The sequence below is a fragment of the Ruditapes philippinarum genome, unplaced genomic scaffold, assembly GCF_026571515.1.
Source record: "Ruditapes philippinarum isolate M1 unplaced genomic scaffold, ASM2657151v2 ctg5443_1_1_1_1, whole genome shotgun sequence".
Taxonomy (NCBI): Eukaryota; Metazoa; Mollusca; class Bivalvia; order Venerida; family Veneridae; genus Ruditapes; species Ruditapes philippinarum.
The window spans coordinates 52364-79282 of record NW_026854649.1 but is presented as its reverse complement, the minus strand read 5'-3'; the positions used below and the strand labels follow the sequence as shown (position 1 = coordinate 79282).

Here is a 26919-nt window from a genome sequence, read left to right as displayed (position 1 = left end):
TCAATGACCCCCTGGGGCGGGGCCAATTTTGACCACAGGGCTTTTATTTGAACAAACTTGGTAGACATTCACTAGAAGATGTTTCATGCCAAAAATCTAAGCTCTAGCTCTTACAGTTCTTTAAAAGAAGATTTTTTAAGTGTTTACTATATGCATATAGGGAAAATCAATGACCCCCCCGGGGCGGGGCCAATTTTGACCCCAGGGCTTTTATTTGAACAAACTTGGTAGACACTCACTAGAAGATGTTCTATGCCAAATATCTTAGCTCTAGCTCTTACAGTTCTTTAAAAGAAGATTTTTTAAGTTTTTTCTATATGCATATAGGGAAAATCAATGACCCCCCGGGGCGGGGCCAATTTTGACCCCAGGGCTTTTATTTGAACAAACTTGGTAGACACTCATTAGAAGATGTTTCATGCCAAATATCTAAGCTCTAGCTCCTAGGGTTGTTTAAAAGAAGATATTTAAAGATTTTTCTTTCGGTTGCCATGGCAACCAGAGTTCTGCATGGAATTAAATTCTTTGAACAATTTTTAAAGGTGACCACCAAAGGAACATTCCTGTGAAGTTTGGATGAAATTGGCTCAGTGGTTTATGAGGAGATGTCATTTAAAGCAAAAGTTTACGGACGGACGACGGACGACGGACGGACGACGGACGGACGGACGGACGGACGCCGGACGAAAAGCGATCACAAAAGCTCACCCTGTCACTTTGTGACAGGTGAGCTAAAAAATTAAAATGTTCAACAGTTAGATGTACTGGATGAGACAATTTGCGGACTACGTGTAATAATGAGCATAAGCTGAACACAAAAATTATTTTACTTTACTCACTTATAACACATTCATAACCGTTATAACGTATTTACTAACAGTTACATATATATATCTGTTGACAATATGGAACATATGGAAAATATCCAACAAAATAGCCTAGCCATAACTCTACACAACTAGTCGTCTATTGCAGTATTTTGACAATATTTTGGATTCAACAATGTGGGGTTTACTTGCAAATGTGTCAAGATATCGTATTATCATTTATTCACAAATTTCAGCTTGCCAAAAAGTGTTTCCGAAATGGCAGTTTCAGCCGATGGTCAGTTTTAACAAAATAACAATATCAGAAATATAAATTCAGCACATTGAAATAGCAGTCAAAGAAGACATTTTCCCAATTATTTTTTCACCTTAAATCCAAAATGCTTCTATATTTTGACTAAAAAGACACTGACCCTGATTTAAATTCATCTTTAATTTTCACTGAACTAATTACTCCCCTTGAAAATTTTTTAAAATGCTGTTTAAAATGCTGTACCATCCCGTACCGGTGAATCTTGTCGTACTGTGAACCGTACCAAGTGAAAACAGTACGGTATACCAGGAGTACCGTATACCGTTACACCCTTAATGAAGTGGATTAGCGACAGACCTGAAATCAAATCCCATGGTATGGGACAATGTGTAAATTTGTATTCTAAATATGTAAATTGTAAAATTAAATCTTGTAAAATGTTATAAAAAAAACAACAACAAACAGCAGGGATCTCAGGAGGGTCAGAATTTCATGTGGCAGACTGTTTGGCCAAAATTTTCATGAGTCAAAACAGTTTTTTTCTTGTGTTATTTTTCCACATGAATCATTTTCATGTTTCAAAAATAACTGTTTGGGAAGTCATTTTTGAGTAGATTTTCAAGTTTAAATTGACAAGGTTAGCTTTTAAAAAAGCTAGTAGCGACTCGCTTCGTAATTTTATTACAGGGGTGTGTTTAAATGTAAAATGACAGTTCTGTACCTGAAGAGACTTCAGCGAACATCAAAATAAAAGTGACATATAAAGTTACGGAAGCCAGTTCTCTCAGTTTAACAAAGGGGAATATGAGTATATATGAAGATGCATGTAAACAGATAGAATGAAGTCCCTATGTCTATGCACATTTTCTATATGGCCTGTTGACCTTGACCAAAAAATGTTAGATAGGTAGACTTCATAAAGATGTCTCTTTATACAAAGTTGTAATATGTTATTTAGTATTTGAATGAGTGACAGACACAAGTCCTATACAGGAATATATTACTGAAGAACTCTCTTGGGTGTGGGCGAATTTAGATTCATGGGGCATGATTATTTGATTTGTACAAGTTCTCAAGTCTCGTAAATCCCGGTCAAAATAGACCGGGAGAGACCGGAAGCGACCGGACCGGAGAATAGTATATCCCAGTAAATACATACACAAAATACCGGAAAGGATAAAATTACCGGAAAAAAAGAAAAAGAAAATATGCACAGAACCAGATGTACACTTATGTTAATTAACCAATTAATTGTTAATTATTTAACTTACTACAGAGAAAACAGGTGAAATCGCTAAATCAAAAGTCAGTGTAAATATGATTTATTGAAAAGAATTCATGAAAACAAATATTTTATCATCATTATCATCTTTGCGCTCAAAGCAATACTTGTTCCTTTTTAAAAATGGCGTGAAAATTGAAGGTTTTTTGACGCTATGTAAGATCAAATTTGATTGGCTTAATTATTTTGGATTCCAGCCCAGACAGATAAATTTTGTAGAAAGCTGGAAGCCAAGCTTAGATTAAATTTTTGGATGGATTCGGAGTTTTAGGTTGTTTCTAAGTAAAATCCTATCGTAATACCGGCTCGCCGTGGCGAGCCGGCATAATATTGTGAGGTTAGGTAATTTTTAAATCACGTAAGCTTCTAGCTTAGTTAACAATATGATAAAAATAATTAAGTATTACCAGCACCATGGATAATTACCATAATTATTGTTCCATTTTAACTTACATTTATTGAGGTCAATAACACGTGTACATGTATAATTTTAGAAATCATAACACGGGACGTCAGGAGGTGATATTTACATAAATACTGAATGTCATGCCTTAATTAATACTTCACAAATAGTTAACAAAATACCTATTTCAACGACGCACACCGATAATTGTATTCATCTTCACTTCTTTGTTATGAAATACGAGTTTATGTTACAAAATTTCTCAATTTACTTGATTGGCGGACGTTTCGTCATGTACTTCCGGTTTAGTATAATTTATAATCTCAACTCGAGGTCAGATTGATACAGATGTTTTCTGAGTTAAAAATGGTTGATATTGAAATTGATATGCATAATTTAATGATTTGAATTGTATGTTTGTTCTCAGAATGAAATATTATGACATAATAGTTCATCAGTAAGACCGGTGTACACAATGTTGAAGCAGACGGGAAGGAATAATAAAAGTAATATCCGTACTGTAAATTAAACTTTTATCTTAATCAGCTAATTTCTGTGAAAAAAATACAACATTTTTTGTTCACTTTCGTTTCTTTGTGCAATATCTTACACAATAAAATGTGCAAGTCAATGTCAAGAACCAAAATATTTTACTTTGTATTTCGGAAATGACACAGTCTCCTTTCTGATGGTGTTGATGACATTAATGGAAGAATCCATTATTAAATGGGGAAATCAACTTCACTGTAGCTCTCAAATTTGTGCTATTCTGATTGACTGTTTTGAATGAACAGTCACATTCAACAACCTTTTCATCTTTCTAATGCTTTAACAGAAAAATCTTCGTAACAATGTCTGTTGAGACAAAAAATACAAGATACACTATCTCAATTTATCCCTACAAAGAAAGTCTATATAACCTTGCAATAAAAAACCTCTTTAACCCCCAAAACAGAGACCAATTTTCAACTCTAGACCATAATTTGAATATACTTTGTAGAAACCTGAACAAGCTAATGCCTTGTGAGAAATATCTAAGCTCTAGCCCTTTCCATTTTGAAGTATAAGAACTTTTAAGTTTTTTCTTATAGCAACCACAGTTTAGCATGGAATGGCATTCTTTGAACAATCTTGATAGAGCTTCATACAAAGAGTAATCCCGCCAAGTTTCATTAATATTGGCCAAGCGGTATTATAGAAGATGTCGTTTGAATAAAATGTGGCAGACGCCGGACACATTTGATTGGCCATCCTAAAAGCTCACCTGCACTATGTGCAAGGTGAGCTAAAAACATAAAAATTAAAAATGACAAAGTTTGAACCCTTAGAGTGACCTTAAGTCAAAGAAACACAGAACTTGTTCGCCACACACCATACATCTACGATTATATCATATGTGAAAGAAAAATTAAAGTCCTTTCATGCATACTGAAGTTTCTGAGCAGACACGACCACCACCTATATTTATATTACATAAAAAATGACAAAGTTTGAACGCCCAGAGTGACCTTGACCTTAGTCGTAGAAACCCGAGTCTTGTACGCCACACACCATACATCTATGGTTATTTCATAAATGAAAGAAAAATTAAAATTCTTTCATGCATGTTGAAGTTTCAGAGTGGACATTACCACCACCTTCTATAATTATATAACAAAAAACTGACAAAGTTTGAACCCCCACAGTGACCTTGACCTTAGTCGTAGAAACCCCAGTCTTGTTCGCGACACACCATACTTCTATAGTAAATTCATATGTAAAAGAAAAATCAAAATTCCATTCATGAATACCGAAGTTTCAGAGCGGACACAACCACCATCTTCTATATTTTTATAACATAAAAAATGACAAAGTTTGAACACCCACAGTGACCTTGACCTTACTCATAGAAACTGAAATCTTGTTTGAGACACACCATATATCTATGGTTATTTCATATGTAAAAGAAAACTAAAATCCTTCATGCATACTGAAGTTTCAGAGAGGACATGACCACCACCATATATATTTATATATTAACATAAACAAGAGGGCCATGATGGCCCTAAGCTCGCTCACCTGTATGTAGGCCCCCGGAGCGGGGCCAGTTTAAACCCTAGGGCTTTTATTTGAACAAACTTTGAAGACACCTATAAAAAGATGTTTCATGATGTACACACTTATAATGAAAAACAATGATCTGCCCTCCCCTACCCCCGGCAGGGCCAATTTTAACCAAGGGCTTTTATTTGAACAAACTTGGTAGACACCCATAAGAAGATGTTTCATGCTAAACATCTAAGCTGTAGCTCATTGTGTTTTTTTAAACAAGATTTTTTAAGTTTTAACTATACACATATAGTTAAAAACAATGACACCCCTGGGGCGGGGCCAGTTTTGACCCCAGGGCTTTTATTTGAACAAACTTTGTAGACACTTACTAGAACATGTTTCATGCTTAATATCTAAACTCTAGCTATTTGGGTTTTTTCAAAGATGTTTTTTTAAGTTTTTCCTATACACATATAAGGAAAATCAATGACCATCAGGGCAGGGCCAATTTTGACCCCAGGGCTTTTATTTGAACAAACTTTGTAGACACTCACTAGAAGATGTTTCAAGCTTAATATCTTAACTCTAGCTATTTAGGTTTTTTCAAAGAATACTTTTTAAGTTTTTGATATACACATATATAAGGAAAATCAATGACCCCCGGGGCGGGGCCAATTTTGACCCCAGGGCTCTTATTTGAACAAACTTGGTAGACACCCATTAGAACATGTTTCATGCTAAATATCTTAGCTCTAGCTCTTTGAGTTCTTTAAAAGAAGATTTTTTAAGTTTTTATTTTATACATATAGGGAAAATCAATGACCCCCTGGGGCGGGGCCAATTTTGACCCCAAGGCTTTTATTTGAACAAACTTGGTAGACACCCATTAGAACATGTTTCATGCTAAATATCTTAGCTCTAGCTCTTTTGGTTCTTTAAAAGAAGATTTTTTAAGTTTTACTATATACATATAGGGAAAATCAATGACCCCCTGGGGCGGGGCAATTTTGACCCAAGGGCTTTTATTTGAACAAACTTGGTAGACAACCATTAGAACATGTTTCATGCTAAATATTTTAGCTCTAGCTCCATGAGTTCTTTAAAAGAAGATTTTTAAATTTTTACTATATGCATACAGGGAAAATCAATGACCCCCTGGGGCGAGGCCAATTTTGACTCCAGGGCTTTTATTTGAACAAACTTGGTAGACACTCATTAGAAGATGTTTCATGCTAAATATCTTAGCTCTAGCTCTTTGGGTTCTTTAAAAAAAGATTTTTTAAGTTTTTACTATAATTATGCATATAGGGAAAATCAATGACACCCTGGGGCAGAGCCAATTTTGACCCCAGGGCTTTTATTTGAACAATCTTGGTAGACACTCACTAGAAGATGTTTCATGCTAAATATCTTAGCTCTAGCTCTTTGGGTTCTTTAAAAAAAGATTTTTTAAGTTTTTACTATATGCATATAGGGAAAATCAATGACCCCCCGGGGCAGGGCCAATTTTGACCCCAGGGCTTTTATTTGAACAAACTTGGTAGACACCCATTAGAACATGTTTCATGCTAAATATCTTAGCTCTTGCTCTTTGAGTTCTTTAAAAAAAGATTTTTTAAGTTTTTACTATATACATATAGGGAAAATCAATGACCCCCTCGGGTGGGGCCAATTTTGACCCCAGGGCTTTTATTTGAACAATCTTGGTAGACACTCACTAGAAGATGTTTCATGCCAAATATCTAAGCTCTAGCTCTTTAGGTTTTTTAAAAGAAGATATTTAAAGTTTTTTCTTTTGGTTGCCATGGCAACCAGAGTTCTGCATGGAATTAAATTCTTTGAACAATTTTTAAAGGTGACCACCAAAGGAACATTCCTGTGAAGTTTGGATGAAATTGGTTTAGTGGTTTATGAGGAGATGTCATTTAAAGTAAAAGTTTACGGACAGACGGACGACGGACGGACGCCGGCCGGACGCCGGACGAAAAGCGATCACAAAAGCTCACCCTGTCACTTTGTGACAGGTGAGCTAAAAATGGGTCAAAGACAGAAAAGGCTGGGTTGCATTTGTACACCAAATATCATAAGGCTGTGATGTTACGAAAACAAGATTGCATTTGAGAAAAATTCTATGCCACCGCATGGTTCAAATTTCATAGCTGTACATCAAAGGACAAGAAAGTAGGTCACATCATCAAATTCTAGGTCAAAGTTCAATTTTACAACTAAAACTGTGCACATGGTCAAAATGTCATTGCTGGGCATCAAAGGACAAGAAAGTAGGTCACTGTCCCCTTGGGCAAGGCATAATTTTGACCCAAGGGTTTAATAACAATCTTGATACAGGTCCACCAAACAACATTTCAAGTCAAATATCTAAGCTATAGCTTTCTCCCATTCAGAAAACATTTGTTTTATTTTCTGTTTTTACTACGTGTACATAATGAGAATCACTGCCCCCGGGCAGGGCCAATTATTGACATTTGAACAACTTTGGTAGAGGACCTATAGATGATATTATATATCAAACATCAAAGCTCTATGCCTTGAACCTTCAGACAAAATTTTTTTTTTCACTATATGTACATAATGAAAATCAATGACCCCCGGGGCGGAACCAATTTTGACCCCAGGGCGATAATTTGAACAATCTTGCTAGAGGTTCACTTCACAATGTTTCATGCAAAATATCTTAACTTTATCCTTTGTAAATTTAGAGAAGATGATTTTTTAAGTTTTAACTATATACATATAGGATAAACCTATGGCTCCCAGGGGCGGGGCTAATTTTGACACAAGAGGCAAAATTTGAACAACTTTGGTAAAGTACCTTTAGATGATATTATTTAACAAATATTAAAGCTCTAAGCCTTGTACCTTCAGACAATAAGATTTTTTTATTTTTTACTATATGTATATATTGAAATCAATGACCCCCAGGGCGGGACAATTTTGACCCCAGGGCTATAATTTGAACACTCTTGCTAGAGTTTTACAACACAATGTTTCATGCAAAATATCTAACCTTTAGCATTTGTCAATTGCTAGAAGAATTTTTTTTAAGTTTTTACTCTATATATATATAAGGAAAACCAATTACCCATGGGACGGGTCTTTAAAAGGTGTTTTAAGTTTTTACTATATGTACATAAAGCGAAAATCAATGACCCCGGGGCGGGCCGATTTTGACCCAAGGGCTATAATTTGAACAATCTTGGTAAGGATCTACCAGATGATGCCTTATGCAAAATATCGAAGCTCTAGGCCTTAAGGTTTTTACAAGAAGGTATTTTAAGTTTTTACTATATGTACATAGTGAAAATCAATGACCCCGGGGCGGGGCCAATTTTGACTCCAGGGCTATAATTTGAACAATCTTGTTAGAGGTCTACCAGACAATGCCTTATGCAAAATATCTAAGCTCTAGGCCTTTTGGGTCTTTACAAGAAGATTTTTTTAATTTATTCTTATAATTCCTTTTGGTTGCCATGGCAACCAGATTTCTGCATGGAATGAAATTCTTTGAACAACTTTGGAAGCCCTTTACCCAAGGAACAATCCTGCCAAGTTTGGTTGAAATTGGACTAGTGGTTTTTCACAAGAAGATTTTTTAAGTTCACTATATAATCTATATAACACACACACAAACACACACACATACACACAGGTGAATCGCTATATGCCACCGCATCGCAGATGCTGCAGTGGCATAAAAATTTACCATTGACCCATTAATGTCGAAAATTTAATTTAACTAATTTAACTAAGTGGATAAACAGGGAGTGGATGAGCTACACATCAAAAAACGAATCCCACGCTATGGGACCATGTGTCAATGCTGTATGCCAAATATCAAGAGGCTGTGATAAGTTAAGTTGCTTAGAAAACTGTTACGAAAATTTCCTACCATTGACTATTAATGTCGAAAATTTAACTAATTTAACTAAGTGGATAAAAAGGAAGTGGATGAGCAACAGACCTGAAATCAAATCCCACGGTATGGGACCATCTATCTATGCTGTATGCCAAATATCAAGAGGCTGTGATAAGTAGTTGCTGAGAAAACTGTTACGGAAATTTTCTACCATTGACCATTAATGTAAAAAAATTTAACTAATTTAACTAAGTGGTTAAACAGGAAGTGGATGAGCAACAGACCTGAAATCAATTCCCACGGCATGGGACCATGTGTCTATGCTGTATTCCAAATATCAAGAGGCTGTGATAAGTAGTTGCTGAGAAAACTGTTACGGAAATTTCCTACCATTGACCATTAATGTAAAAAAAATTAACTAATTTAACTAAGTGGTTAAACAGGAAGTGGATGAGCAACAGACCTGAAATTCAATTCCCACGGCATGGGACCATGTGTCTATGCTGTATGCCAAATATCGAGAGGCTGTGATAAGTAGTTGCTGAGAAAACTGTTACGAAAATGTTTTCCCCGCCCGCCCGCCCGCCTGCCTGCCCGCCTGCCCGCCTGCCTGCCCGCCTGCCTGTCCGCCGCCTGACATTCACCATACTATAACCCGGATTTGCACCAATGCAACCTGGCCAAAAATGACAAAGTTTGAACCTCCACAGTGACTTTGACCTTAGTCGTAGAAACCTAAGTCTTGTTCGCGACACACCATACATCTTTGGTGATTTCATATGTGAAAGAAAAATTACAATCCTTCCATGCATAGTGAAGTTTCAGAGTGGACACGACCACCACCATCTATATTTATATAACATAAAAATGACAAAGTTTGAACGCCCACAGTGACCTTGACCTTAATCATAGGAACCCAAGTCTTGTTCACAACACACCATACATCTATGAGGATTTCATATATGAAAGAAAAATTAAAATCCTGTCATGCATACTGAAGTTTTAGAGCGGGCACGACCACCACTGCTATATGTATAAAGCGGGACGGACGGACTGACAGTTCGATTTTAATATGCCACCATTAGCGGGCATAAAAATATTTATGGTTTAAATGCTTATGAGCTATAATATATATATTAACTTCTATGTTTTATGTGATTATTCATCAACGACAGATGATTTTCATGTTGAATTGTTTATCTAAAACGCAATTTCTCCACAGAGATAAATGTATAACATGTATCTTTATAATATCACTGAATTTTACAATAATCTAAGTAAAATGTCAGACAGATGTTACATTATAATTATATTACAATCTATTTTGATCCTAGTTTCGTACTCCAGGTCAATTGTAACAAAGTTTGCAACTTCCTACATGTAAATATTAGTCCTAAGTTTATTTCTTACAATGTTTTCAAAGGGAACAATGCTGCAGCCAAATAAATGGGCTCAAGAAATACATTATGAATGTTCAACAACAGCTGCAATAATATCAAAGTTTTGTAAACAGATTTATACATGTATCATGATTATTTTTTTCTATAAGGATAAAAACTCATAAATGGATGCCAGAGACTGACTTCACACACTGACTTGTGTAGCTTTTTATACTTCTCAACAACATGATGATAATAGTGTTGTTTGTTTTGCAAAGATTATCAAATTAAAATTGTTGCTTTTTCTTTTACTCGAAATATACATTTTTTTATTTGATCTTGGCAGTAAATGTCCACTTTTAACTGGAAATATTCCTGGTCAACTAGGGAGTAATTAATAATTTCTTTGCTAGAAACCAGCTACTTATCTCGCCTGATTTCTTAATCAGCGGTGAGAAACAAATAACCATTGCACTTGATGCCATGACATCAATTGTCAAAGAGAAAATCTGCCTCATCCGAGGATCACACTAGGGAATCTTGGATTCAATTTTGATCCTCTTCCTATTTTAGCTATTTGGGGCAAAGTATATTTATTTAAACTTCAAATTAAATATTATTCTCAGATTAAATGTAGACTGCCAAAACAATGCAAAATATAATAAATAAAGTGTATACTTTATTATATATGAATATTTCATCATTTTCTCTATAAAATACAATTTGATAGAAGATGGCTAAAAAACCTATTTGGCCAGATGTTAATTTTAGCATTTTGTACTTCAAACATGGGTTACCAACGTGTATCAGTAACCTGATTATATGAGATCGATATAAATGAGATCATAATATATTATAACTAGGTTGATATTGCCAGTATTTTAAACGCACTCTCCCAACTAGGCCATGTCATCGTGTACTTCATCACTGATAAGCAGCATATGTTGTACACTGTATTATATATGAATATTTTATCATTTTCTCTATAAAATACAGTTTGATTAGAAGACGGCTAAAAAACCTATTTAGCTAGATGTTAGCATTTTGTAGATTATATCTGGGATACTGACGTGTATCGATTCAGAGTCAACTCGTCCCATGGTCAACTCGTCCTGTGGTCAACTCGTCCTGTTGACAACTCGTCCCGTGGTTAACTCATCCCTAACTCGTCCCCTATATCTTATTATTATTGTTTTTCATATACAGTATTTCATAAATTATTATAGACTTTTATTACATGCTTTTCGGTGGTTTATAGAAATATATCAGTGAAATAAAAACTGATAATTCACTGTTTTAAACAGTGAAATTATCAATTTGATAATTTCACTGTTTTGAATATTTGCGCCCGGTACGTTGTTTCAGTAAAATACAAGCGTGCACAGTACTGGAAACCAACTTAATGACGTGACGTCGTAAATGACGTCACGTTGTATTATTATTTGGCGCCCTTTTCATTTAGTACTATGTTAAAATGTCTTTTTAAACGTTTCTTTGCATATAATAAAAAGAAAATTTGTTTAGTTTAGTGTAAGATCGAAATATATTTCACCTCGTGAACACCAAAAGTTCATATTTCACTCGTGGCTGCGCCACTCGTGAAATATACCTTTTGGTGCTCACTCGGTGAAATATATTTCGATCTTACACTGAACTAAACAAATATCCTCTATTTAAAAAACTTTATATAAAATTATTGAATTGGACATTTTTTACGCTTTTCATATGCGAATATGGAAATTATACCAAACGCGTGAAAATCGTGCGAAAGGTTTTTATAAGTTTTTATTCTCCAGTTAAATGTCGAATTTGTTTATGATGGTGTATGGTTAAATATATGAAAAAAGGTTGATTTAATTCAATACGTTGACTTGTATTATACAAAAAATTCTAGAACTTGGTTCATTACAGCTCCTCATTGTGATCAATGTAAAGATTTATTTATGGAAATTTAATATTAATCTTTACTAATTATTACAAAGCAATTGAATATTTGGTAATTACTTTATCGCTAAATGTTCAGTTACTATCCACTGCAAATATCATTGTACGGATTTTTGTATAGAAAATAATACAAGAGGGCCATGATGGCCCTGAGTCGCTCACTAGAAACAACTGCTTTTCAGTGTTGGAATGTTAATATTTCCTAATATAAGATTTAAGTATAAAATATGTTTAAACAATAAATTGAAGAAATGCCATGACCTGGGACATTTAAGCTTTAGCTTAAACGGGGCTTATCAAATTAATATGAGCAAACTTGATAAAAAACAACCTAAGAATGCTACAAAGTTTCATCTATCAATTATTTCAGTGAAGATTTTTTTCAATTTTTAGCTTTAGTGGCCCCTAAAAGGGGCTAATCAAATTAATATAGCAAATTTGATAAAAGAGTACACAAGAATGCTACAGACAAAGTTTGGTGATCATCCATCATTTGGTTTAAAAGTAGATGTTTAAAGGTTTTTTTCTATTTTTAGCTTGAGTGGCCCCGAAAAGGGGCCAATCAAATTAATGTGAGCAAACTTGATTAAAGATTACCCCAAAATGCTACAAACAAAGTTTGGTGATCATCCATCAATTAGTTCTGTAGGAGAAGATGTTTAAAATTATTTCTATTTTTAATTTTAGCGGCCCCTAAAAGGGGCTTATCAAACTAGAACTGCCACTATCGTGGCGTGAATACCCCCGCATACCATTTTGTCAGAATCAACAGTGGCCATTTAGAGCTCAAGGACAACCTCCCTGCCAAATCTGAGGTTACTAAGCCAGTGCATTGCTAAGTTATGTATACTACATGATTCAAATGTGAAAATGTCAAAATCAATACATTGCGGACAGGACATTCTTTAGCAATTGAGAAGAAAAGCTTTTTATTGTCAAGGTCCCTGTGACCTTGACCTTTGACCCAGTGACCTTAAAGTAAATAGGGGTCACCTTATAGTCATGATCAACATCCATGCCAAATATGAAGACTGTGGGTCAAAGGAATCTTAAGTAAATGGGTGGACAAACTTTTTGAAGTCAAAGTTCCTATGACCTTGACCTTTGATCCAGTGACCTCAAAATCACAAGGGGTCATCTACTTATCATGATCAACATCCATGCCAAATATGAAGACTGTTGGTCAAAGGAATGTAAAGTTATTGGGCAGACAAACTTTTTGAAGTCAAAGTCCCTGTGACCTTGACCTTTGATCCAGTAACCTCAAAATCAAGAGGGGTCATCTACTAATCATGACTAACCTCCATGCCAAACATGAAGACTGTGGGTCAAAGGAATCTTAAGTTATAGGGCGGACAAGCTTTTTGAAGTCAAGGCCCCTGTGACCTTGACCTTTGACCTCAAATTCAATAGGGGTCATCTACTAATCATGACTAACCTCCATGCCAAATATGAAGACTGTGGGTCAAAGGAATCTTAAGTTATTTGGCGGACAAGCTTTTTGAAGTCAAGGCCCCTGTGACCTTTGACCTGGTGACCTCAAAGTCAATAGGGGTCATCTACTAATCATGACTAACCTCAATGCCAAATATGAAGACTATGGGTCAAAGGAATCTTAAGTTATTGGGCGGACAAGCTTGTTGAAGTCAAGGCCCCTGTGACCTTGACCTTTGACCTGGTGACCTCAAAATCAATAAGGGTCATTTACTAATCATTTCTAACCTCCATGCCAAATATGAAGACTATGGGTCATAGGAATCTTAAGTTATTGGGCGGACAAGCTTTTTGAAGTCAAGGCCCCTGTGACCTTGACCTTTGACCTGATGACCTCAAAATCAATAGGGGTCATCTACCAATCATGACTAACCTCCATGCCAAATATGAAGACGATGGGTCATAGGAATCTTAAGTTATTGGGCGGACAATCTTTTTGAAGTCAAGGCCCCTGTGACCTTGACCTTTGACCTGGTGACCTCAAAATCAATAGGGGTCATCTAATAATCATGACTAACCTCCATGCCAAATATGACGACTGTAGGTCAAAGGAATCTTAAGTTATTGGGCGGACAAGCTTTTTGAAGTCAAGGCCCCTGTGACCTTGACCTTTAACCTGGTGACCTCAAAATCAATAGGGGTCATCTACTAATCATGACTAACCTCCATGCCAAATATGAAGACTGTAGGTCAAAGGAATCTTAAGTTATTGGGCAGACAAGCTTTTTGAAGTCAAGGCCCCTGTGACCTTGACCTTTGACCTAGTGACCTCAAAATCAATAGGGGTCCAGTCTGTGCGAAAGTCCGTCGGTCCTCGGTCCTGACCGAAAAAAAATCATGCGGTCCGAGATAACATTTCAAAAAGTTAAAAATATTAATGACCTGATAGATAACAAGTATCCCGTGATGCAAAGAATTTACTAAAAGATATTGACCAACCTTAACTCTATTTTGTACATGTCAAATAAATACCAGTCAACTCTGTCAACAATGGTAAATTTTGCCGTAAAATACAAATTTGAAAATTTTGTTTTACGATGCCTCCCCTGCAAAAATTATTTCAATGTTGTTTTTCTTCCATTGATTTCCTATGAATTCCTATTAATTCCAAACTTTTCCATATTGGATTAGATTAGAATACATTGCATAGAATATTCAAAGGTATTCCTAAGATTTCTATGTATTATTTTATTAGAAAAGTATGGAAATCTTTGAAATAGATATTCCAAAGAATTGCTATGTATTCAAAATCTGAAAACATTGGATTACTTAGGAAATGACTACTTGTTTCAATGTTGAATTCCAAAGTCTTTGGAAAAGTTAGGACATAAGAAATATCCCTGTTGTATGATTTTGGAATACTTTGGAGTAGTTTAGACATTACTAGAATCACTAGAATCACTAGAACTGCCACAGTCAAGATATTGATGGTTTAACAGTTGATCATATTCGTCTGAAGTACTAGTACCTGCCTCTTGAATTACTGTGGATACTAATTGTGGTGAATCATTTGAAAAGCATGCTGATTCTGTGTTTTTAAGTTCTTTCACCTTTTTCATTCTTATCAATGTCCGCTTTGGTATTGGGTAATTGGGATCAGCTACATACTTCTTATAGCGTCCTGTATTTTCATCTAGAAAAGAAAAAAGAGCTATTAAATTTAATATACTACAGATAAACAAGTGTTAAATGTAAAAGTTTGTTTTTGTTAGGTTTTTAAAGTAACACCATTTTTTTATCAGTACTAAACTACATCGCTATATACTGGCAGTCAGTTTTCCTGTTTTTCTGAGCCAGTACTTACCCCTCTTTGCATGTAACTGACAACTTCCCAACGTAAATCAGAGGTAGGAGACAAATGAACATAAGGCACTCTGTCCGAGACCAAAATCAGTGTGTGGCGGGGCTGAGCGTTGAACTCACGACCTCCGGATTTATAAAGCCAGCAACTTATCCTGTACTGCATAACTGGGCCCTGCTAAATGTACTGAGGTATTAAGACATAACTAGCTTACCCCAGTTTCAGTGCCATTAGCTCTAGTGGCCACACTGTTTAGAGGAGTGGAACTTTTTTCTAATAATGTGTTTGAGGATGATATCATGACATATTCATGTAAATTTATTTAATCAAGTGTTAAGTGCACTAAGGGAATGATTGCCTGAATAGAATAAAATTTAATATGAACAAATTGAGCTAAATTAACAGTACTCAGCTACTGTGTGATCTAAAAAGGTCCATTTGAGCTGCATGTTGTACTGTAAACACTTATAAAATTAATGTATGTCTATATTCATGATTATAAATTAGAAAAATAGTATTTACGGCATTGTGAAATACAAACCATTTATTCCATGTACTGTTGATAAGTGTGACTGCAATCGCTGTTTTCTACTGAGCTGTTTCCCACATACATTACACTCATAATTAACATTGCAACAGCCAGAATTTTTCTCCAGATCTGCATCTACCATTTCTGCAAGATAAGCAAATGATTACATTAAAATAAATTATTGAATAAGATTACAACTATGCTGCTGCTTAATTACAGTAATGTCAAGAGAAACTGTTTCTACATTTGATCCTTATCAAGTCTTCATATTCCATAACATTACTGTAATTTTGAATTTAAATCGTAACATGGAAAAGATAAAGAGTCAACTCAGACCTATACAAACCTAGCCATAGTTAACATGGCACTGGTCACCTCAGCACATTAATTTGTATAAATTTGTACCTTATAATATATGATAAAAAGTTCAGAATTTTAAGATTTCTATGACTTTCTATAAATTCAGAAATTTCTGCTATATGTTGATATCATTTCTCCTATTGTGTAAATCTAAAAAATCTTATATTGCATTGCTCACCATAAAAATTAAAGTGTTTTTTTAAAGAGTTTGTTGAAATAGTTCTTCTTTTTTAATCATTCTGTCTTTGTTATTTTTTAGAATAAATATATTAATAAGTATCAAATATAAATGTTTTGTATAAATATAAATATTATAGATTCTTTTTTAACAATGTTTTTAATATATAAATAAATTAAGGTAGTCAGACTATTCTCTCCCTTACCAGTTCCTCCCCTGACGTTTCCTCCCTGACGGTTCTCTCCCTGTTTTGGGGGAGAACCGTCTGCATATTTGCAAATGAGCAGACAGTTCCTCCCCATTTTTATTTATACATTTTATTGAAGTATTTAGATGTTTAATAAATTGGTAAGTTTATTATTAATTGATAGAAATTAGAAAAAAAAAATTCATTGAACTAGTTAGCTGTTTAATAAGTAGATAAGTTTATTATTAATTGATATAAATTAGAGCTGTTTTTTTAAATTTTATTGAAGAAAAATATTTTTAGCCTATTACTTTATTAGTTAATTATTCTGATTTTTTTATTAGATCTTATGTAAACTTTTTAATGTGTTTAGTCATTGAAAATAATTAATGAATAATTTACTTGATTAGAATAATCATTAGATATTAATTATTGTTGGTTTTTAAATAAATAAGAATGAAATTTATATGAAAAAATATTAATGAATTTTAATTGCTAAATTTCATACTTTTGTATAATGAAGAAAGGAGTTCAATACACATGTTAGTTAGGTTTGCTGTCAGAGATAATTGAGGTTTTTATTAATTCATTACTAAAGAATCAAGGTGTTGATTAGATTAAAATAGCTGTGAAAAGATGTTGATGAATAAGTTTTTTTATTAGTTATTTGGTATTACATGTGTATACTGTTTCACGTTATTAATACATGTTCTTTAATCAATTTTGTATAAAAAGTAAGTGTGAAATGCGATTGCATACCAGTTTATGCTTATTTATTTCCTAGAACATACTTTATTCACTATTTAACAAATACATGAATATCACTAGACCTTAACACAATTACAGGTGTATATCAGTCACTGTCCAATTATCTTAATCTCTAATAATGAAGGTGTTGATAGCATTAAATGCCTGAAAAAGGTGTTAACAAACACTTTTCAGATAAGCATAAAATGCACTTAATATCAAACACATTCTTTCAAAAATCTTCATTAAAAAATATTAATTATTAGATTAAGTCAAAACTAAAATGATAACTTATATAGATCTATAAAAAATTGGGGGGAGAACTGTCTGCATATTTCAGATTTGGGAGAGAACCGTCAGGGGAGGAAACGGTTTGGGAGAGAACCGTCAGGGAGAGGAACTGGTAAGGGAGAGAATAGTCTGTCATTCATAAATTAATAATAAGTCAATATCCTTCAATTAAAATCACATTTCAAGACTGGTCCTAACTAACAAACAATACAGAATTTTTTTATAAATAATTTTTTTATACAATAAAAGTGACAGATTTTCAATCAGGACGTTACCGAAACGTCTCGCGTAAAGGGCCGAAACGTCTAGGGCCGATTTGGTTTGGGGCCGAAAGGTCCTGTTTGCTAATATACATTTCCTAAGCCTATAAACAAAAAAGAATGTCCATATTTACGGAAGATGTTGCTTGAAACAAATCAGATTGACCAACTTACGTTTTTCCATTTCATGGCTCGGCTGAGGTTACTGAAATATACTCAAAATAATTTTCTGTTTACAATTTCGTTTTCATCGACGACAAAATCCGAAGCTTACCGAAGATATTGTTATTATTATTGTTATAAGTAAAAGACAGTTTCAAACTTAAATTTTTTCATAAAAATAAAAATGATTCGTTTGTTTTGTTTTAAAAAGCATATATCTAGATAGTTATTATATAACATTATAATAATAATCGCCGATATGGCTAAATCTCGTTTAACGAGGTCGCGGATACGTGACGATGCGAGAGTAAAAATATTCCGCCAATTTCGAAAACGAAAACAACGCTCCAGACATGACTCAAATTCAATATGGACTATTTAGATGGCCCACGGACGCAAACACCGTGTCGGTGCATCATTTAAAGCACATTAGAAGTCCGATTAAGCTGTGGTCGGACTACAAACCTGGAGAGAAGGGTCGAGCAGTGTATCCCGGCAAAAAAGGTCCAGATGGAGACGGAACGTGGGCTTTTGAAATATTGTCAGTGAATTGTAAGTATTTTTGATAGTACAACACACATTATCACATTAATATTATCATGCTATTTATTTCAAATAATCTAGGAGTATGCTATTTTTTTGTGCATGGTTCGACTGTAAATAAGGGAATAATCGAACTCGTACCAAGAAATTTCGTACCACCTACTTGGAGACTTCGCACCAAATATAAACAGGCTGGTGAAAATGCCCGATTGGGCTTATGACATAAAAAACATATTTCTAGAAAAATAATGAAACCTGTGTTTTTTTATTGAGGATAATGTTTAACATAAACAGAAAGAAAAATATTTGGTGACTGTCCATTTGGTGAGAATTATTTCTTTTTCATGTTTATATAACACATTATTTTCTAAGTTCTTAAAAAATATGTTACATATGAAAAAAATAGGTTAAATAACTTCTTTATGATCTAATTCATTGCGCCAACATTACTTAAAATGAAAAATCTGTATAATTAATGTGAAAATTTGGCTGCATGTGGGGGCATCCGTGGCCACGTGTGACAACATTTTTCTATTTTTTTCCATATTACTGCAAAATTTTTTATTATAAATGTTTTTCTTTCAGCTAGCAAAAAAGTACTTGAAAAGGAGCTTAGTGATTATGTAAGAAAGAAAACAAAGGAAATCCCACATCCTATCAATTCCAATGAAGACGCCACAAATGGTAAGGCTGTTGCTGATTTCTTAAAGGGTATCATTTCTGAAATTAATGCAAAATGAAACTCAGTACACAGGTTTTGTCATATTATGTAAACACTTCATTCCTCAAGTCTAGAAAAAATTTGTTTTTGTAAAACTTTTGAAATAAAATTGGAAGACGTGATGTTCAATCGATTAACAGGAATAATAACTGGGATTATAGCGGCTGTAAAGATCAAAGAAATGCTGTTCAGTTTTTTCCAAAGTTGATGAATGAAGTGTTCACATAAATAAACAAACATGGGCAACATTAACTATTCAACTTAGTGAAGATTTATGTTGAGTCAAATAGTTTTGATGTTACTTCATTCACATATATATCTTTTGCTAATGTAGGATTCCATCTTTAAACAATAAAACACACTGGCCCTTTAATAAATAAAATGAAATGGTACATCATGTCCTAAGTTATAAATAATACATTTTTAGAGAGTGAGAGCAATTGTTCAATGTTTGTTGAAACAGATGAAGATGTCCAGCCACCAGCACCTAAAAAGCTCCTTTTACAATCCAGACAGGCTGCAAATACAGCCATCTTGAAATCAAGAGGTAAACCATATAGTTTTGCCTTGTGTTAAAAAATATATTGTTTGTGTAATTGGCCAGGCTTCAAAATGATGCCACTCTGCCTTTCATTGTGATAATTCACTTGACTCATTTGCTTTAAAACTAGGTGTGTATTTCAAAATAATTTTCTTCGTATTTTAAATGACATCATATCCGTAGATTGGTTCAGTGAGAAGTTCTACCACTAAGCTGACCGATATTTTCAACATATATTGTAACATTCCTAACATGTATTTTAGGCACAACCAATGTGGTCTCAGATATAAGCACAACCAATGTGGTCTCAGATATAAGCACAACCAATGTGGTCACAGATATAAGCACAACCAATGTGGTCTCAGATATAAGCACAACCAATGTGGTCTCAGATATAAGCACTGGAAGTGTAGAAACACCTACATGTTCAACTGGAACTGAAGAGTTGGTTGTCTCAAACAATGGTAAGAAACTTCCATTTTGTTCACAAATTAAAGACAGCATAAAATTTTTTCACAAATTAAAGACTGCATAAAAGTAGCTATCATAAAGAATTGGGTTATGTGAATGGGTGTTACTTTACAGCATGTGCTGTGTAGCCAGGGCTGGACATACCCACTGGCCCTGAGTCCAGGCTAGGTCAAATGGGAAATAAACATTACGTAAAAAGTGAGGGGTAAAAAATAGTATTGTACTTCTGTTGAAAGTGGGCTTAAAGCGATAACAAACAATCTTAAATGTGCTTTTGAAAACTATTTAAAGTGCAGACCTTAAGTTTTATTGCAGGGATCTTGTAAGAATTTATATACCTTGGTCATTTTTACTCATACTGTAACATTTCCAGAGATTATTTGTAAAATTTGGTTCCAATGTCCTTAATGACTATTGAGACACCTTGTTTTGGACATTCCAGCAGGAAATGGAAACTTCTCAACAACACAGGATCACATGCAGAATTGGAATTATCCTGGTTTGTTGGTCCATGATATTTATATGATAATATATAATTTTTGATACCTGAAAAGCGCATAAGCTTGATTGCTGGGGTATGGCCTTTATGTCTGCTTTGATCTGTTATCAAAATCAGTAATGCTAATTTTTGTGTCGCCTTGAAAAAAAAAATTTGTCCTGGCCATTTCTCCTAAACTATATTGTTCACAAGGTGACACATCCGACTCGCGGAGTTCTAGTTTTACATTTTTTTCTTTTTACATATTTTGATACATAGTAGAGACATCAGAGACATAATGTTGTAAAATAATATATAAACAAAGATCAAGTATTGTCACTTTAAAGTGACTACTCCAAATGATTGCTAAGAAAAACTTTATTTTTCTAGTAAAAGGATGGCATTTGATAAAGATTTGAAATTTGATACTTGACAAAATATTTTAGTTCATTAAAATACGCAGGACAAGAAATTTTGCTTTTCTTTCATTTTTGCAATATAAAATCTACACTTTGACAGATAAGGTTGGCTGAAGGTTAAAGTCATTTATGGATATTGTAACATGTCAATGCAGTTGGTCTTGGTAGCTAAACAGTTTATGTAACTTTCATTTACAGCCAATGTGACTGATATTCATTGACCTATTTATGTGATAGTTTTAGGAAGAAAAAAGTTCAGCTTTTGAACACATTTAAAACAAACGCAACCCTTACATAGCAAATTATTGATAAGAAACATTTTTTTATTAAAATCTTGGGTCACTTTCAGGCTATTTTCTTCCTGACACTATTTTTAAAACACTTTATAGGGACCAGTCATGCAGCAGCCTTCAGTCCATGGATTAGATCCCAGACACCTCACAGGCCATCGCCACAATATGGCAGCTTCAGTGACATGCTTTCCACAGCAAGATCATCACTATATGGAGGGGATCAAGAGTATTTTGAATACCGCCAGGCCCCTACCCAGTACCCCACACAGTGCTCTTGTCATGAGGAGGTTCAGACCTTAAAAGGGACTGTAAACCAATTGACAGCAGAAGTTAAAGCCCTAAAGAAGGCATACAAGGTATTCTGATTACAGTCAAAAGATGTGTATTTTTTCATATTTTTTTTTTTATTTTTTTTGAAAGTTTAAAATTATTAAATAATAAAATCATATTAGAAATGTGCCTGAAATGTGCCTATCAGATGGAATCATAACATCAATCAAGTTGAAAAATAAAGTATTTTAAGAAATTGTTTAAACAATCTTAAATAATCAGTTCTTAAGCATCATCATAAATCCCACATAAGTTCATATTCATAAACTGAAAAAAAAACATCAGTTTACCTGCACTTTGTTGTTGCATTTAACCTTAACACTGAGTTTTAAAACTTTATTTTAATACATAGTCCCTTAAAGATGGTGCAAATTGTTCTGTTTCTGCGGAAGCTGCTTCAATTATGCAGAAAGAAGAGGAAATCTTTCCAACAGGAAAGTCCAAGGTAAATTGATTATAAGTATTAATAGGTTATCAAACAGTACACAGTCAGTTTTTTAAAGCTGCAGTTATTGAAAATTCCACCAGTGTTATAGTATCTTACAAATATTACAGGTTCAGACAGGAAAATACAGCCAAGGGAAGGGTATAATGAGGCCCTGCAGAAACAGCTTTCCGATAGCTGGCTTTTCCTTTCTGAACCTTGCTTATATGTGAAAGATTTTTTTTTTCATACCTGAAATTTTTAATTGATTTTATTTTGTTTCTAGCGCGCCTTTTATTAGGGGTGTAACAATACAGAAAAAAACGTATTGCAATAATTGCCATTTTGCCGAAGCGTATTGCAATTATATTTCAATACGTATTTTCGTGTATATGTTTTGATATACAGATGGAGTTACATTATATATTATTATACGTATATATTCTTAGAAGAAACACCCTTACATTTTATATAGGAGAAGAGTAATATACAAGAACAAGTATTTTCATTCATAGTGCAAGCACACTATCTTTTTACAGTTCAGACTTTTTCTTCTAAATTTCAGGCTGAAGTTGAGCGTAGATCAGAGACTTGCCAGTCCCTTACTGTTGCTGTGAAGGAGATGATGCCACTTGTCTTTACAATTGAGGAACTGACCACTTGCACACTAAAAGGTCAAAAAAGTGGCAAGTCCTCTGGATACCAGAGGCCTCCCTTTGAATCAGCCAGGAAAGATTATTTAATAGGTATTACATTAAAAGGAATACTGGTAGAGAAAATTTGTTTAGCTGGGAAGGTCTCAGTATTGAGAATTGAGGTTAAATGCCATTCTGTTTGTTGAAGCATTGTCTGGTTAGTGGATTGTGCTGCTTTTAACATGGTTTGCTAGGTTTTGAAAAGCCCTCGATATGATGCCCAGACCTTTAAAAGTACTTGAATTTTTAACGGACAAAACATCCTTAAAAAGTTGTTGAATTTCGAGGAAAAAATATAAATTTTGTAAAATTGCAAATTTGTTGTTCTGTTTCCAATATATATCCTAGGAAAACAGCAAATAAATGAATAAAAAACTATGGAAAAAAAATAGCAAATTGACAGTGCTACCTTTGACAAGACCTACCATGGAGAAGGCAATAGTGTGTTTATACTAAAAAGTATGGGCTTAATGTGTCAGCTTCATGCATATTCTCGCGCTGTCTTATGTTATAGGTTTGCAAAACTTAAATGATGCACGAAACTTACAATTCTGTGTTTAATTATGCATTCAATTTAAAAGATATAAATTGCAGTTCTTAAGCAAACTTGATACATTGATGCACTCCTTGAAAATGGTTGAAAAGTGTTTGAATTTTTTTTGTAGTTCTGTATGAACCATGTTTAAGTGGGATTCTGCTGTTTAAACTCTTGTCATCTTGTATTTTTGTGCTGTTTGTGATTTTATCAAGCAGTTGCAGTAATTAAATGGCATCTTTAGTCAAGCCCAATTCCTTTGTCAGATAAAACCTCGTCACAAGTATTTCACTAAAAATATTTATCGGAAAATTTGCTGAGCTTTGGTCTGTTTGAAATGAACTGTTCCAAAACTGTATGTTGCAGATTTAACTTTGGTTTATGTCAGAATATTGCTATTTTATTGGTACCATACCATAAAAGATATCCTTTTATTATTTTGTAACTTAGCTCCATTATTCATTTTCAGTGTTACTTATGAAGAAGTTCGACGCGAGCGAGCAAGCGGTACAAATGAAGATGAGGAATCGGCTGAAGATCCTCAGAAATCAATATGCTAATAGTAAGAAAGTTTGTTTTTTTAATTATTGACAAGGTACACAGGTAGTCGATTCATGTCATTCTATTAAAACACATTGAATGTATTAAATCTTTTTTTTTTTTTATCCTACACCAACTTGGCTCACTTAAGTTATGCTCTGGGTGAGCTATTGTGATTGCCCTGTGTTTGTCTTGCGTCGTCTGCCTTTATCAATTTCTTTAAACAACAATCTCTTTGCAACAAATGACTGGATATTGACCAAACTCCACAGGTATGATCCTTGGGTGGTTCCATATATCAAAGTTGTTAAGTTCGTTTCGGTCTGTTGCATAAGTAGGTCACAGAGACAAAAAAAGGAGATTTAAAAATGAAAATTTCAAAATCTTGTCTTTATACGCATTTATATTCCTTCTTTTAAATAAGTTTGCTTAAATATAGCTAGTTATGAAATAGTTGTTTGTTTGTGTTTTACACCTGTTTTTCAGCTGTAGTACAACAATATATATAATGTCTGTTCCAGTTTTTCTGGGTTTTTTTAATCATTAACTTCTCTCAGCAAGTAACTGACAACCTTCCCACATGAATTAGAGGTGGGAGATGATAAGACATGATCAGATTGTCACAGAGAGTGCAGGTTGGCTCAGAATCAAACTCGCGATTTCAGGATTTGAAACCGGCTATGCTTGCTTGGTCAAGAATCATAACAAACGTGAAGGTCTCTGCTCGGGATTCAAACTCTGCTTTGATTATATAGTGTTGACTAAATTACTATGAAGTTTAAGAGAAGTTGGAAGGTTTCTTGTTTCATATACAATTTATATATTTCAGTTGCTGTACAGAACAGTGAGAATACACCATAGTTTTCACAACACCTGTCAGATGGGCCCCAATAGAATGGAATTTTGGATAACGAAAATTAATGATATGTTGTTTTTTAAAGACTTTATTGTTCCAGATACCTTTTTGTGTTCTTATTATTTTCTCAGGTCAATTTGAAATGAGATTACAACCTTGTTATATGTTTCATTGTGCCAAATAATTGATTGTGATTACTCACTAGTATTTTTTTAAGACTTGATTTTTTGTGTTATTATTTTCACAGGTCAATTTGAAATGAGATTACAACCCAGTTATATGTTTCATTGTGCCAAATAATTGATTGTGATTACTCACTAGTATTTTTTTTAAGACTTGATTTTTTGTGATATTATTTTCTCAGGTCAATTTGAAATGAGATTACAACCCAGTTATATGTTTCTTTGTGCCAAAAAAGTGAATTGTGTTAACTCACAAGTGATATTTGTTAAGACTTGATTGTTGCGGATACCTTTTTGTGGTCTTCTTTTTTCTCAGGTCAATTTGAAATGAGATTACAACTTAGTTATATGTTTCATTGTGCCAAATAATTGATTGTGTTTACTCACTAGTATTTTTTATTGTTTTTATTTTCTGTCTGAAAATGTCAATTATCAGTGTTATGTTTTTGATTAACATATTTTTGCCAAATACCGATTATTGTGATATTTGTTATTTTCTATAAAGGTACTGTTGAATGTTTTGAGAGTACATTCTGTTACATTTCAACTATTGAAGTGTGTCTTCATTTTCTTTAAAAAAAAAATCAAAGACCCATTTACCATCATGAAGACTGGAAGAGTTTAGTCAACCTTGTCAAGGATTATGCCAGTCAAGGATTATGCCAATCATTTTTCAATTCTCGCACACACTCTATCAGGAGTGTACAGGCAAAGTTTTTATTTTCCAAGTTTGTCAGAAGTAAAATGACCCTTTTTCTCAGTTATATAATTTAATAATTATCAAGAACACTTGATATTGATTTGTTTGTATTATACTGTCTTAAGTCGTATTCTATTAATATGTTTTATGTTCTGCCACTGTATGGTCTTTCAGAGAAGATTAAATACAAGATCAACTTTTTTAATGATTACATGTACTTAACAGTTTATTAAATGTTTTGCTGTGATTTTCAACCATATTGTAACATTATAATCATCTTTGAATTATTTTAGGCTCAACTATTCAAATAAAGTGCAGGAATTTGATTTGGTTAATACTAATTTATTTGAGCTCAATTGTGAATTTCATTTCACTAAGCAGCATTTCCAGCCTCTATTAGCTCAAGGGTTTTTCTTTGAAATATATAGTCAAAATGACCATGTCAACTTCACCACTTGATTTACATAACAGTTACAAAGAGCATTGTGAATAGTTGAGCCTGCTATACTTACCTCATGTTGTATTATAAGTTTTGGACATTTTTAAAATACTGTTGGCATATACATTTATTGAGTTCATGCATGGCAAAAGTAACAAATATATTCTGCATCTGTAAAATTGACATTTCATTGTTTTTTATGACAGATATTCGGAACAAACAAACTGGATTTTATTTAACATATTTCCCAAGTATTCCATTGTTTTCATAATCAGAAATGTATGGATTTGTTTGGTTTGAATGAATTATGAATTAATTATACTGCTATTGGTCCACTTTGGATTACTTAGGTATTCCAGTGTATTCTCACTTGCAAAAGTATGGATTTCTTAGGATATAATGAAGTTTCAAGTTTGGACTACTATGGAATTCTTGGGAAATTTGATGCCAATACCGCCATTGTTTTCCAAATTATTCTAACTGAGAATTCCTAGGATTTCCATTGTTTTCTCACTTGAAAAGCTATGGATTTGTTAGGAACTGGATGAAGTTTCAGGTTTGGATTACTTTGGAATTCTTGGGAAAATTTGGTGCCAATACCGCCATTGTTTTCCAAAGTTTTCCAACAAAGAATTCCTAGGATTTCTTAGAAATTCTAAGGAAATCTTAAGGCTTTATTACATAGAAAACATTAGAAAACTTAACAATTCTAAGGAAATCCAACTAAAATTCTGCAAGGGCTGTTGAAAT

The 26919-nt window shown here is 33.7% G+C and overlaps 2 protein-coding genes and 1 long non-coding RNA gene across 5 annotated transcripts in view; 1 reads left to right on the top strand and 2 right to left on the bottom strand.

Annotated features, from left to right (window-relative positions):
* Positions 1-26919, bottom strand: part of LOC132740665 (uncharacterized) — a 101682-nt gene that overhangs the window by 27623 nt on the left and 47140 nt on the right. The gene's annotated exons all lie outside the window — the stretch shown is intronic.
* On the bottom strand, positions 12521-18121 carry LOC132740664 (uncharacterized). Its single transcript, XM_060728610.1, has 3 exons — positions 18015-18121; positions 15830-15961; positions 12521-15120 (listed from the first exon to the last, which is right to left on the bottom strand). Exons 1-3 carry the CDS (start codon positions 18022-18024, stop codon positions 14861-14863), a joined length of 402 nt encoding a protein of 133 aa, XP_060584593.1. The 5' UTR covers positions 18025-18121; the 3' UTR covers positions 12521-14860.
* Positions 18233-26903, top strand: LOC132740663 (uncharacterized). Its single transcript, XM_060728609.1, has 10 exons — positions 18233-18554; positions 19131-19229; positions 19694-19813; positions 20071-20271; positions 20721-20777; positions 21565-21824; positions 22151-22243; positions 22788-22968; positions 23922-24014; positions 24822-26903. Exons 1-10 carry the CDS (start codon positions 18356-18358, stop codon positions 24851-24853), a joined length of 1335 nt encoding a protein of 444 aa, XP_060584592.1. The 5' UTR covers positions 18233-18355; the 3' UTR covers positions 24854-26903.